The 14,826-nt window shown below is 40.1% G+C and overlaps 1 protein-coding gene across 1 annotated transcript; it reads left to right on the top strand.

The window, feature by feature from the left end:
• Nucleotides 1-130: 130 nt before the first annotated feature.
• slc37a2 (solute carrier family 37 member 2) lies at nucleotides 131-14,701 on the top strand. Its single transcript, XM_034140550.1, has 18 exons — nucleotides 131-714; nucleotides 2,650-2,731; nucleotides 2,950-3,040; nucleotides 4,299-4,377; nucleotides 4,470-4,605; nucleotides 6,136-6,212; nucleotides 7,627-7,793; nucleotides 9,312-9,349; nucleotides 9,429-9,599; nucleotides 11,172-11,262; nucleotides 11,397-11,459; nucleotides 11,976-12,061; nucleotides 12,469-12,517; nucleotides 12,793-12,866; nucleotides 13,302-13,380; nucleotides 13,723-13,820; nucleotides 13,937-14,001; nucleotides 14,387-14,701. Exons 1-17 carry the CDS (start codon nucleotides 656-658, stop codon nucleotides 13,991-13,993), a joined length of 1,497 nt encoding a protein of 498 aa, XP_033996441.1. The 5' UTR covers nucleotides 131-655; the 3' UTR covers nucleotides 13,994-14,001; nucleotides 14,387-14,701.
• The last annotated feature ends 125 nt before the right edge of the window (nucleotides 14,702-14,826 follow it).

Below are 14,826 nucleotides of genomic sequence, written 5' to 3'. Positions count from 1 at the left end.
AATATTAAATGTCTTCTTTAGCAAATGTATTTTCATTATTATTATTATTATTATTATTATTATTATTATTATTATTATTATTATTTTGTATTTTTTACAAGGGGGGTATCAGCTGTTTCTACACTCGCTGCTTCCTGTTTGTCGTGACGTCAGAGCGGAATGGAGTCACATGGAAGCCAGGAGCCACCGTCTGGAAAACCTTATGGAATAACACACTTAGGCTAAAAATATTAATCTTTTTTAAATCTTACTCACAACCTTCGCCGCCTCCTTGTCTGAACTCGTACGGCTGCACAGATGAAGGCTGGCCCTCCGGATCTGGGGCATAATATAAACTCTCAGCCGGCGGGACAGTATGGAGGAATGCTGGATGTTTACGGATTGTATCACGGACCGTGAAGCTACACGGTTACTTTGTTATTGCTTCAGCTAACACACGGCTTCTTGTTGTGTTAGACATCTGGCTGACATTAGCTAGCATAAAACAAGTTATTGTTTTACGTTAAAAGCTAGCGAACTCTTCTACGGTTTCAATCGTTACAAACCGTTAATAACCAGCCGGTAACTTCAGTGCCTTCAACTGCGATATTAGGACTCCGAGGACATGCCTGAAATCTGACGCTTTTTAAAGTTTTACTCAAGTTTTCATCGAAAAATGAAGTCACCCCTGGCTCCCGGGATACGATTACTCACGTCCTTTTCTCGAGATGGTTGGTAAGTTTCCATTCCTTTTGTTCTCCGCAATCATATTTAATGGCATCCTAATTACAGCCGTTGGCCGTCTGTGTGTTATCGCTTTGCTGTGAATGATTGGCTTAACCTGGTCGATAAACATACATTCTGAGAATTTGTGATGGGGGGGACAGTTAACCCAGTGTTTACTTTATGATGAAGTACACCACAACATCCTGCTACTTGTTCCACACTCTCCACCACCGCTTGTTTTCGTCGTGGTAGCAGGAGCGTTTGGGTTCTGATGTGAAAAACAACAGCCATGCCAAACTAACTACATACACAAAAGTGACATTTTAAAGCTTTCTCTCTCATCGACCTTTAACGAATCGATACAGTCGACAAAATCAAGAATTCCAAGAATTTGAATAATCAAAGTGGCGCTTTATTGTAATAACACTTCAGTTTCAGTTATCCTTTCACATTCAGGACATTATTCATTTATTTAGTTTGATGATTTCACAACAATCAAGACACTGATTGCCCAGCAGTTTAGTAATAAAGCTCACTCCCAGCATGAAAAGAAAAAGTGGGAAGTACATTCACTCAAATACTGTATTTAAATACAATTTTGAGCTTTTGATAACACTTTAATGATCAATCATTATAAAACATATCATATATATTATTCTGAAATGGACCAATCTGCAGAATGACTACTTTTGCTTGAGTAACATTTAGAATGCAGGACTTTTACTGTAACAGAGTATTCCTACACTCTGGTACTTCTACTTTAACTCAAGTACAAGATCTCAGTACTTCTCCCACCTCTGGAAAATAATAGATACATGTATATTGTAGGACAGGACAACAAATCCCACATTTACTAGCTGTCTGTTTGTTGCACTTGATGTAGTGAGTGACTTGTTCATCTTAATAAAAAATGTGTCACATTGTTATGCTATGTTTCTTGTATATGAGAAGAATAAAATAACAATGGAGAAGGTCAACATTGTGTAAATGAGTCATTACACTTGGATGTGCCATTGACACACTGCTGTCTGTTGGATACCTGTACAATCTTAAGCAAACAAATGAGATAATAGAATTGGGAGGGATGAAACCCTCTTTAATGGTCACACATGCAGAGCAGACAGCACACACAGTGAAATGTGTTCTCTGCTTTTAACCCATCCTAGTATCTGGAGTCTAGCACTAGGAGCAGTGGGCAGCTATTGTACAGTGCCCTACAGCTCCCAGTCCAAGCCCCTACTGACTGAGCCACTGCCGGACGGCAGACACTTAAGACACTTTATTGCCGTTATATTTCTGTACGGCAAAACATTACATAACATAACAGCCCTGCAATACATCCTGCAATAAAGTTCAGTTTTGGCTGACTTTGTGTCAGGCACAGGCAGGGTTACTGCTCAGATCCTTCATGCAATTAAAAGTCCTTACATAAAACATTCAACTAATATTAGGATGGTAATACGAATGCATTCTGTTACAATTTAATAAATGGGTGAGCCCCTCCAAAGGGTCACACGATTACCTTGAGGGGTTGTCAGATGATTAAAGTGGTATGAAAGAAGGAGAAACATAAAGGAAGCATTCATCTTCCTGTATTCCTTATTTTCTCCAGTCTTTGCCTCTTTACCCCTCCTCTGAAACCCCCCAGAATGAACACAGTTGATACATGACATGCTGTACTGTGTTTCCGCTAAATAAAGCATTACATGCATAAATATCTCTTATTTTTATGTTCATAGTTCATACAGTCATTTCTTTATATAAAACCACTTTGATAACAGCAAGAGCTCTGGTAGTTTTTCAAAATATTACAATTAAAGTCAGATGAAATATATTCTGTTGTAACAATGTAATAACTTGCAGTTATACACAACATTACTTTAGACCTTTTGATGTGTTATCAGAAAGAATTGTCCTCAACATCCTCTTTTATCTCTCTTGCAGTTATCGCGGTTTTATTCTTTTCCTCACCTTCCTCTTCTACACGGCCTACCATCTTTCCCGGAAACCTATCAGCATTGTTAAGGTGACTGGGACAACTCAATTCTTTGTTATCTACTGTCTTAGCAGGGACGTGACACGTGTGGGTCAGGGGTCAAATGCTGCTAGAAATAGGCTCTCGAATGACACACATTGGACTCAGATCTTATCATATCTCATGTTGTATTGTACTGTATCTGAGAGGGCAATAATAACTGTGTCACTTAACCTTCTTCCTGTTATGTTTTTCTGTCTGATTCTCAGGGTGAGCTGCACAGAAATTGTTCCACAGTCATTCGGCCGGCAGACCTTAACATAACCAATAATGAGACGTGGTGTGACTGGGCGCCCTTTGGTAAGTCTTTTATTTGATTTCCACTCTAGTTAGCTCACTTCACTTATTAGTAGGCATTGCAGACTCTTTTTTAGTATATCAACAATCATTTAGTGCAGAAAGTCTCTGGTGCACTGGATAGGATGCCATAATCAGCTCAGCAAGGCCACTTATACCACACTGCTATTAACTGTCCTAAATGTTACTTACTAAGCAGGTTTTCAGTCTATGTAATGACTTCATAAACAGAAAATAAAAATACATGTCAATGCTTGTTGTTGTTCATTCACATTGCAATGCAACAATGAAACAGAGGCTTCTCCTAGCTGCTGGGACAAAATGAAACTGTGTATGGGCGTGTCACTTTTCCAAATAATAACTTCAGAAATCCAAACAATATGTTGTTCTGTTATGTTAAATCCTTGAGTCCTCACTAACACTAAGAAAGTGGATCACATCACTCCAGTTCTGAAGTCTTTACACTGGCTTCCTGTGTGTCAAAGAATTGATTTCAAAATACTGCTGCTGGTTTATAAAGCACTGAATGGTTTAGGCCCTAAATACATTTCTGACCTACTGCTAAATTATGAACCATCCAGATCTCTCAGGTCTTCTGGTCTGCCTTCTAACCCCAGAGTCAGAACTAAACATGGAGAAGCAGCGTTCAGTTATTATGCTCCAAATATCTGGAACAAACTCCCAGAAACCTGCAGGTCCGCTGCAACTCTTACTACTTTTAAATCCAGGCTGAAGACTTTTCTTTTTGCCGCTGCTTTTAATTGAACTATTCACATCTTAAACTGCACTGTAACTTTTATTCATGTATTTCGTCTTTTAATGTTTATTTTATTATCTTTGCTTTTTAATGACTGTTTTTAAATTCCATTTTCTTAATGTCTTTCATTTTTGTAAAGCACCTTGTGTTGAAAGGTGCTATATAAATAACCTTGCCTTTCCTTAAATGTATTTCCTGTTAATATAACACAGCCAAGTATTTCGATTTCTTCTCGTTTCATTTTGTAGCTCCATAAACATGATATCGTTTATAATGTATGCACTCAGTATGACTTTTTGTATAGTGGCAAATAACCTTCTTCCGCGTAAACCTGACCTCTTGTTTGCATTATTGACAGAAATGATATATACAATATAAGAATGCCTTTAATCTCTAATTTAATCGCACACAACGAAAGTGATTGTCGTGGTGCTGGTGAAACATGCAGGACTCTAAATGGTGGTATGGAGGAAGCTAATGGGTTCATCTGTCTCTCCCCTCTAGACCAGGACAACTACCAGACCCTGTTTGGGATCCTGGATAACTGCTTCCTGGTGGCCTATGCCATCGGCATGTTTTTCAGGTTTGTGTTTGTTGGGACTTGCACACATTATTCTGCCTTTGTGTCTGAGTGTGGGTTTGTGTGCTCTACAGACTCATTTATTGTGTTCACAGTGGGATATTTGGAGAGCGCCTGCCTCTGCGGTATTACCTGAGTTTTGGGATGATGATGAGTGGAATTTTCACATGTCTGTTTGGCCTCGGCTTCTACTTGAAAATCCACTCGATTTATTACTATGCGGTCATCCAGGTAAAGACACAACATCACAAATGTATGTGTTTTCTTTCACTCCCTGAGAACAAAACAAAACACTCCCCCAACAGAATGTCCACATGCACACGGCATCTCCAGATTGCTGTGAAACGTACTGAATTTGTTTTACGTTTGAATGAATGGCTTTTACACTTTATATTAGCTTTAGGGATTTACAAACAGCTATATTGGCAACAACAAAAGTGTGTGTGTGATGATACATAAAAAGGCAAATCCCACAGAGAATTAGCTTGCTAGATTTAATTGTGGTGCAGTAGTTGGAATACAGAGGATAGAAGTCAAAGCGACTGAAGACCCCTATGATAGATGTGACTCTGCAAACACTGCCTTTATTATGCCAGGGCGTCGGCCACAGCACTTTGTCGTTTCAGAAAACAACAAACTCACAAGTTATTTGATGATTCACTTCCACTCACAGTCTAGGTTTCACTGGTCTCCCTTAACTCCTTCCTTCCTTAATAAGTCTCTGTGTGGATGCTTACTCAGGGCAAACTAAGGCATAATCAGAAGAGTTGTTTCACTTCAGTCTTTTCTTCAAAAGCCCCTTTGACCACACCGGCAGCCTGGACAGGCAGATTTGAGTCCTGTTAGAGTATTTTGACCTCGGGAACAAGTGGAGAGCCAGTTTTGTGTCTTGAAAATGTCATAAAAATGGCCATCAGAATCACCCAAAGTGATATCTGCAAAAAGCTTGTTTGTTTTGTCAACAGTCGTAAACCTCATGATATTTATTTACACTCACTATTTCCTTTTTACCAGCCTTAACTTTGGAAATGCTGGTAAGACTGTATTAGACTGATCCAACACTGCATGTGCTGTTCAATACATAACTCACCTTCTCTTGCTTATGTATTCAATGCTGTTCTCTGTCAGCTGACCTCCACACCCTCACATGACCCCTGGAGTCAAATTCCTCAAGTAAATTAAACAACCTCTGGGGAAATATAGTTAGAAATATTCCTATTTGACACAAAGGAGGCGTGTGGCGCAGTGGGATAGTGCGTTGGTGTTCGGATCAGGGGGTGCACAGGTTCAAACCCCACTGCAGTCAGCATGTCGTTGTGTCCCTGAGCAAGACACTTCACCCCAAATTGCTCCTGTGGGGATTGCCCACAGTATTGAGTATGTAAGTCGCTTTGGATAAAAGCGTCTAACAAGTAACATGTAATGTAAAAAATGTAACAAGAGAGATTCCCCCACCACAGGTGTGATCAGTGTGAGCTCTGTGAGTTCTGACCTTATCTAGCATCTCTCCTTTTTACATTGTGAGGGATCTCATTGTTGCTTAGTCAAGCTTTCCTCAAACTTCACATGACTCTCAGCGACTCATGTGACTGCAGGAGTGTGTGTGGGCTTATATAGGTTTGGCGTGGGAATGTTAAGACTCGCCGCTCGCTTGACTTCTCTCATTCTCATCTTTGATGCTTTTTTATTTAAATCATGTAGGCTTGTACCCGTGTTAGGAGGCTTTGATGCAGTCAGTGAATTCTGGTTGCTTCTCTGCAGGTCTTCAACGGCATCATGCAGACCACCGGCTGGCCTGCAGTCGTGGCATGCGTCGGCAACTGGTTTGGAAAGGGGAAGTGAGTACTACCCGGCGACAAAGTCCTGCTGACTATGCTGGGATGTATTTGTAGCTGGCTAACTCACACATGCACATTAGTCACGTTTTTGACAGCCCAGTGAGACCTGGGTTTGAGTTATCTCAGACCACAAGCATCACATCCATATCATAAATATAACCAGCCCCTCAAATTCACACCACTGTTCAAAAGTTAGAAACCCCTTGCCACAAAAGGTTGGTTGGGCGCAGTCAGAATACAATGTGAAGGGCAGAAAGAGACAAAGTTAGCGCTGAGCAACAGTTCATTAAAAAATAAAAGAGATCAACAGATATGGGTTCAAACAACTATAAGCTAACCATCAAAGCATGTGCATATTAAAATAGGATCAGGTTCCTGTTTCAGTGTCAAGTGCACAATATCCTTCTTCTTTTTTCAAATTGTAATAAAACCCTTTCAGTTGAAAAAAAAAAACGTCAATCAGAACAACCGAAACAGCTGATTAAAGAAGATTTAAACTGAAGTTTATGTGGAAACTGATTATGTGTACGTGGAGGAATCCGATTAAGCCGTATATCATTTAACCTGCACTGTAATGACCTGAAAAATCTGGTTTATTTATATTTTTTAAGGTTATTTTCTGTTGTCATTTTACAACACAGCGTTGCACAATGAAATGCAAGTTGTAGCTCCTTCTCGACATGCAGAACAAGATTTATATGGATCTGAATCTGACACTAGGAAAGAAAAATAATGTTTCCTAAAGTACTTCTACTGAATCAATGTATTAAATGTTGGGGAGTAATTTGCCCTGCATGTCCTCCTTCGCCCTCTGACGCAGCTGCTCAAGGTTGCTTGAGCAGCCGCTATCTCCCATAAGGAGGGGCTGCCCTAGCATATTGTTGATGTTACCAGTTTGTGAGCGGGCAACTCTCGGTCAGAGATAGTTATCGTTGTGGGACACCTGGAACACATCCTTCTCGGGGTGTAGATGACCTCGAGCCATAAGCGACAACAAATGTGATTCAGTGTCCTCAGCTGTTTAGTATATCTATTGAAGAATGTTGATTATTACACTCTGAACTAGTTCAAACCTGGAGCTACAGGAGGGGTCTTCAGAATTGATTGTGGCATCTCAACCGTGTGGTCAACTCGTGGCCCGTGACATGTCTTGTGATTTTTCCCGGGCGAAGCTCCAAATAAACCGTCAGTGTTTGCCATCAAAGCTCCAGCTCTCCTCGTGTCTCTCCGAGTCCTGACTCCAATTGCTTCAGAAGTTTCCCCCACAGTAATCATGGCAAATGACTTAAAGGATTAAAGGAACTGCTTAATATTTGCATCCCCCAACATATTGCACTAAAATAAAACATTTGTTAAAGAGATTTTATAAGGCCACGAGAACTCATGGCCTCTGTCTTTGTGATTTGCTCCTCAGACGTGGCTTCATCATGGGCGTGTGGAACTCCCACACCTCGGTGGGAAACATCCTGGGCTCGCTCATCGCAGGAGCCTTCGTGTCCTCGGCCTGGGGATTGTCCTTCATCGTCCCGGGACTCATCATCGCCTCCACTGGGGTCCTGTGCTTCTTCTTCCTGGTTGAGAGTAAGTTTATTTTTCATTGGTTAACCCCACACACACACACACACACACACACACACACACACACACACACACACACACACACACACACACACACACACACACACACACACACACACACACACACACACACACACACACACACACACACACACACACACACACACACACACACACACACACACACCAAGCTCCACAGAGGCATTAGACACACACCTGCATGATAAAAGTCAAAAAGGTTATTTATGTGGTGGAGTTTTACTGAGCTCCGCCGGTGGTAATGTCAGACGAACCTGCCCAGTCAGGATTGCACTTGACCTCATGTTTGTAAAACAAACTGTTTTTGGCAGCTGTAACTTTAAAAGTTAATGTTTAACAGCGCTACAGCACCATCACCACATTTAAAGGGAACTCACTTTAGCTCTGCCTGGCTCAGCAGCACTTACTTAATTTGGATTAGTGTGTTTTTTTATGTGATTAATCAATATTAAACATAACCTAATGGCAAGGCAAGGCAAGTTTATTTATATAGCACCTTTCAGTACGCGACAATTCAAAGTGCTTTACAAAATAAAATAAAAGACATTTAAGAATAAATACAGTAAAAACACATTATATAATTGCATTTTACAACAGGCATTTAAAAGGCAAAGATAATAAGATAAACACAACAGTACATACAATACATGAATAAAAAGCAAACTGCAGTGTGAATATGAGCAGTTAAATTAAAAGCAGTTAAATTAAAAGCAGCGGCAAAAAGATAATACATGTATGTACAAATATCATTACAGAAAACAGCAAAGAAGTACATGTTTGCTATTTTTCATAAATAACCTTAAAAGTGGTGTTATTTTGTTTGTACATACAGTGTTGTGTTTTATCACTTTATCAAATGATACTCTCATTTCACCACACTTGTGTTCATTCTGCACTCTGTGATGTTGAAACGCTGCATGGAGCTTCCAGCGTGGCCTTGCAGTGCATTTGCCACATACATTGTTCTAATTGCATTTCTGTATTTTCATATCTTTAAAACTGTCACTATGAAATGCAGAATGATGTGTGCTAGCCTCCCCATACGCTTCCCATCGGGACTGTGTGTGTGTGTGTGTGTGTGTGTGTGTGTGTGTGTGTGTGTGTGTGTGTGTGTGTGTGTGTGTGTGTGTGTGTGTGTGTGTGTGTGTGTGTGTGTGTGTGTGTGTGTGTGTGTGTGTGTGTGTGTGTGTGTGTGTCTGCTTTTCAGCTGAAAACAGTTTGATTATGTTAAACTTTCTTTAGACTATAGATTATTAAACCACCAAAGATAACTATATTTTAACTCACTTTGGTTTATCCCTCTCTTACCATAACATATGGACTATTCATTTCCTGCTTCAGTAAAGTGTGAGTCATGTTTACTGTGGCTCAGCACAAAGACTGGGAGCTGGAAGATTAGACACGGTGTATCCTGTTTTTCATATATCTTATAAAACCTGAATGCTGCTTCTAATTGAATCTTTTCCTCTCTCTGTTAATCAGAACCTGAAGACGTAAACTGCACTACTCCTCATCGCCATGTGAGCTACAACACAAACACTGATCTTCCATGTAGTTCTGACAATGCTCGATCTCATGCATGTGTGTTTGTGTTGTCAGAGGGAACAGAAGAGCAGTGAGACGGAGCCTCTCCTGCAGAACACGTCTCATATCGACAGAACCGCCAATGGTGCCATCAACGTGGAGCCTTCAGAGGTCACAGTGGAGCCTTCAGAGGTCACAGTGGCGCCCACCGAGGCCATTAGCTTCTGTGAAGCTCTCAGCATACCTGTGAGTGAGGGCGGCTGTTATCATTAGCCACTTTCACACCAAGTACTTTGCCGTACTTAGTTCCCAGCACTTAGTACCCCCATAGAACTAAGAGCAGATCGCGTTCCGTTCACACCGGAATAAGTTCCCTGAGGGAAGATTACGCAAATGAAGCCGCTGACGTCACTTCTTCTTCTTCTTCTTCTTCTGCTTTGGGTTTACTGGCAGGCAAACAACTTCACGGCGTATACTGCCATCCGAAGTCCCCGGCCGGAAGTCCCCGGAGTTGGGGACTGGCTTCTACTGAAGCCTTCCGAGTAACGGAGCTTACACACGGCGGCGTGCGTTGAAGCTTGCCGGCGGGCGTGTCTGACGCTCGACCAACAATCAATCACATGAATCTCCCGTCCTGGACACACAAGCACGCGTTTTGATTGGCTAGAGCTTGTACTGGCATATGATTTGATTGGCTGACGCTTCCGTCGAAGCTTCAAAAGTAGAACATTGCTCTACTTTTGAAGCGAGCAACGCAAGCTCGCTTTTGAAGCGAGCTACGCTTTGCTCCCACAATGCAGTTCGGCGAAGCGTGACGTCACCCCATTCAAAGTGAATGGGCAGAAGCGTTGAAGCTTCAACACACGCCGCCGTGTGTAAGCTCCGTAAATCGCCAGAACGCCGACACCTCCTCATCACACCACCGCTCCCACGTTTTTTTTTGTGTTGCCATTAGTTAGTCTCTCTCCGTTGGTGCGCGAAGCTAATGCTAATGCTAATAATGCTAATGCTAATAATGGTAATGCCAGCAAATACAATGGCGGCTTCACAAAACTTTTCAGAGTTTTACGGGGCGTGGTTTGCAATTCGCCCAGCCAATCAGAAATTGGAACTTTTTTCTCCCCAGGAAAGTATCACCTCTCTAGCAGGGAATAAAAAGGGGGTAAAAGTTCTCATGAACTAAGTTCTCTTTTTGGTGTGAACGCAAAATCCCAGGAACTATCGGAACTAAAAGGGAAAAGTACGGGGAAAAGTACTCCGGTGTGAAAGCGCCTAATCACTGTGAAACTTCTGATATTCAAATACTCTGAATTACTGACAAAGTATTGCAGTTAAAACAGATATAATGGAAATATATTTTATACCCAGAACTTGTATCAAAGAAATACAAGAGTTGTGTGTACAATTTTTAAATCCTTTGCTTTGGTATCATCTAGTGGCGATGTGAGGAATAACACTGAGGCATTTGGACACTTTTTTTAAGCAGAACTAAGACAATGAGAACAACTTAAAAGATGGAATAATCACATAAAAAATAAACACTTAGTAGTTTTTTTTATCACTGATTGAAACAAGATTCACAATATTCAAGTTTATTAAGTGCTTCAAGTTTAATTCAGCTTCTTTAATTATTTTGATATACTAGACTGACTAGTTTCCCCTTCCTTGTTAGTGAACATTACAGCTAGAATAATGACATTTTCAGGATTGATTCTAAATAATGGTTTGCGCTTGCTATAAGTGAGAAGAACTTATGACACCTTTCATTTACTAAAGGGGGCGATAAGACAATATTATATTCCTTTTTTTCTCCCACAGGGAGTGGTGGAGTTCTCTCTCTGCCTGCTGTTCGCTAAGCTGGTCAGCTACACCTTCCTGTACTGGCTGCCTCTCTACATCTCAAATGTTGGTATGTATTAGTACACAGTCTTTATTTTTATGTTTTTCTAATTTAAGATACTATCATTCATGTCATATGGTTTAACCTACATCATTTCAAGTCATTTAATCATTTTTAATGTGAGATTTTTTTTTCATCTTCAGCACATTTTGACGCAAAAGAGGCCGGCGACATGTCAACGTTGTTCGATGTTGGAGGAATCGTTGGTAAGCTTTGAGTCTCAACTGGTTGATCATGTGACTTTATCCAACGTGTTTATGAGGGAAGAAATAGAGGGGAAAAATTAAGAAGATTTAAATTATTTGTTTGCTTCCACAATCTTCAGCTTGTCATTGCAAGGAAAACATCCAGTCTGCTAATCAATATCTCTAAAAACATGAATAGATCAAAGCAGGAGCTCTGATCATATTGTTGCTGTTATCATTACAAGAGGAAATCTCTAATGAACCTAAGGTCTATCTATCTGCTTCAAGTTTAAAATGCTTTGTTATTTTAAAATGGTGTGTGGTGTGTGTGTGTGTGTGTGTGGTGTGGTGTGTGTGGTGTGTGTGGTGTGGTGTGTGTGTGTGTGTGTGTGTGGTGGTGTGTGTGTGTGTGTGTGTGTGTGTGTGTGTGTGTGTGTGTGTGTGTGTGTGTGTGTGTGTGTGTGTGTGTGTGTGTGTGTGTGTGTGTGTGTGTGTGTGTGTGTGTGTGGTGTGTGTTGGTGTGGTGTGTGTGCACAGGAGGCATCACGGCCGGCCTGGTGTCGGACTACACGGGAGGGAGAGCGACGACCTGCTGCTTCATGTTGATCGCTGCAGCACCAATGGTGAGTATCATCTAAGAAATCTCATTATTTTACAACTGCACAGTTTGATGACACATTTGAAAGTTCACTTTTTTTAACCAGTGGCTCTGTGGACTGATCAAAGTTAGTAATCCCCTGCCACAAAAGCTGACAAATCACAGTTTAAACCTCGTCAATGTGAGTGGACTGCAGACGGCTAAAAGAAAAACAGACAATTAGAGCACCAGTGTGGTTTCATAATGATGGAGTCACTTTTTACCTCTGTCAGAATAGCTATTATTTAAGGAAAGAAAGACAAAAACATCACTAGCCGCTGATTCCAAATGTTTTAACGATTGCAAAGATGCTGAAATAAGAAGTCTCTTTATCTGTGTTATTGTGTGTTATTTGCAATATTCATGCTGATGTTTTTTTTCTTCATGTTTCAGCTTTTCCTCTATAATTACATCGGGCAAAGGAGCATTGGTGCTACAGTCGGTAAGAGCACTATAAATAATTATAGTGTTGTCTCTCTGTAAGGTTTTATTTTTTCCCGCAATAATTAACCAAGAAAATTTATGAGATTTTAGCAAAAATACTTTCTAAGATTTATGCTTTCCTCTGAACTGAAAGCACGGTTATTTTTGTTTTAAAAGCACAAAATGAGTTGACTTTGAAACTGAATTTATTTATCTACAATGTCGAAAAACACATTGATTTTTTTTTATTGAAAGGAAGTGGTTTTAGAAACAGTGTTTTTTCTCCATGTGAAGGTATGCTGCTGCTGTGTGGAGGCCTGGTGAACGGGCCGTACGCTCTCATCACTACGGCTGTGTCTGCTGACCTGGTAAGACCTGATGCAGAATCACAATCTGTTGCTTTACCAAGTAGGTTTACACATACGAGGAATTTGCTTTGGTATATGTATATAAAGAAGAATACGTAGCAACAAAAATACAATAAAAACAGACTATTTCAAAAAACGTTTAAAGCTATTTTAACAAACTCTTTTAAGACTATTTTAAAAATATTTACAAATGACAAATACTGTATATCAAATCTTTAAATTTAAATCTGATAGTGGGAATCCCCTAGTCTCTGCCTTATATAGATTAGACATTCAAACCATACTCGCTACTTAAAGTCTTTACAGTGGTGGAATGTAACGAAGCACTTTTAATCAGGCACTTCTTCAGGTTTTCATTTTGAAGTATTTCCATTTTATGCGTTTTGGTATATTGTGATTATAATGCTTTTCTATTTTGTGTCTTTGTGTAACTAGGGAACACATGAGAGTCTGAGAGGAAACTCCAGAGCGTTGTCAACAGTAACGGCCATTATTGACGGGACTGGTTCAGTAGGTACGTACGGAGGTCGAGGCTTCAGATCTGCTCAAGCCTGTAGTTTATTATTCCTGCTGACGAACAACCAGACTGAACCAAAAACAAAACCTCTTGTATTATTCCATATTAAGATATTATATTTTATTTCAGGTGTTACATTTTCCTCTCTTCCCTTTGTATTGAATATTAGATTAGCACTTTATAATGCTTTCTAGGTAATGCTTCTAAAAAGTCTAAAAGTATGAAACTTCTTAATGTGAAATGGTGATTGATGTAAATACTTCAGAGACAGAAATGTAAAAAAATGCACAGTTTAATGATAAAAGATTATTAAAAGTAGTGTGTGTGTGTGTTCTCCAGGCGCTGCGGTGGGTCCTCTGTTAGCAGGTCTGATCTCCCCCACCGGCTGGAACAACGTCTTCTACATGCTCATCTCTGCAGACCTCCTCGCCTGCCTGGTCAGAAACACTCCTTCATTCCCTGAGCTCTTTAAGATCTATTTGTCATTACTGCTTATCCAGTCCAGTAGCAACACCCGGACTGACCCATTGTTTGTTTGTTTGTTTGTCTTTAGTTTTTGACCAGGCTTGTTTACAAAGAAGCTCAGGGTTGGTGTCGACGAAGCCCATGAGCCAGAGGGTGAGTACTGATAGCATTTTACTTAAACATATTATATTTTTTAAACAAACAAAACAAAATAGTCAGGAGGCGTTATACTTAGCTTGAAGACTGGAAGCAGCCTGGCTCTGTCCAAATGGAATAAATCTACCAGCACGTTACTTAAACCTACTAACATATTATATCTTGTTTGTTGTAGGATAGTATTAAATAGAAAAGCAGAAATGTGAAAGCTATAATTTGTTTGTTTTTTCATTAGTATGTGCTCATCAATTGTAATATGATTAATTTGAGCTCTTTAGATATGCTAGTGTGTAGATTCGTATAACTGGAAAAAAGCCAGACCCTTATCTCCTGTTTCCAGTCTTTGAGCTAAGCTAATAAACTGTTTCAAATCTTTCCTCAGGTTTATTTCCTAATATGTCATACTTCAGATTCAAAGCAATCTGAAACATGATCAATCTGCGGACCGAAAGAAGAAATCAGGGAAAAATGCAGAAACTGACCTCAGGATACTTTGGGACAACCCTTTTCCGTGGAAACCAGCGGAGCCACCAGCAGAAGATTCACGGCACTAAACGAACAATTGAAGCCTTCGTCTTATTTTGAAGCAGAGAACTAAATGTCTTTATGGAGACAAAGCTTTTTTATGACTAATCTACTATTTTTTGCTTGTTTGTTTTAATAATCTTTTATCATTAAACTGTGCATTTTTTTTACATTTCTGTCTCTGAAGTTTTTACATCAATCACCATTTCACATTATACAGTATTCTGTCATTAAATGAAGAACTTTCGGTCCCGAGGAACATCTCTGTACGTAAAACCAAGTCCACAGAAAACAACA

Source organism: Trematomus bernacchii, unplaced genomic scaffold (genome assembly GCF_902827165.1).
Source record: "Trematomus bernacchii unplaced genomic scaffold, fTreBer1.1, whole genome shotgun sequence".
NCBI classification, from domain to species: Eukaryota; Metazoa; Chordata; class Actinopteri; order Perciformes; family Nototheniidae; genus Trematomus; species Trematomus bernacchii.
This window is presented reverse-complemented; position numbering and strand designations above follow the sequence as displayed.

Excerpts from the sequence above, each read along its gene's own strand:
- slc37a2 (XM_034140550.1), top strand. The coding sequence starts at position 656 with ATGAAGTCACCCCTGGCTCCCGGGATACGATTACTCACGTCCTTTTCT. Across the intron at positions 7,794-9,311 it reads CTTCTTCTTCCTGGTTGAGA|AACCTGAAGACGTAAACTGC; the intron begins GTAAGTTTATTT and ends TCTGTTAATCAG. Across the intron at positions 12,518-12,792 it reads GAGCATTGGTGCTACAGTCG|GTATGCTGCTGCTGTGTGGA; the intron begins GTAAGAGCACTA and ends CTCCATGTGAAG.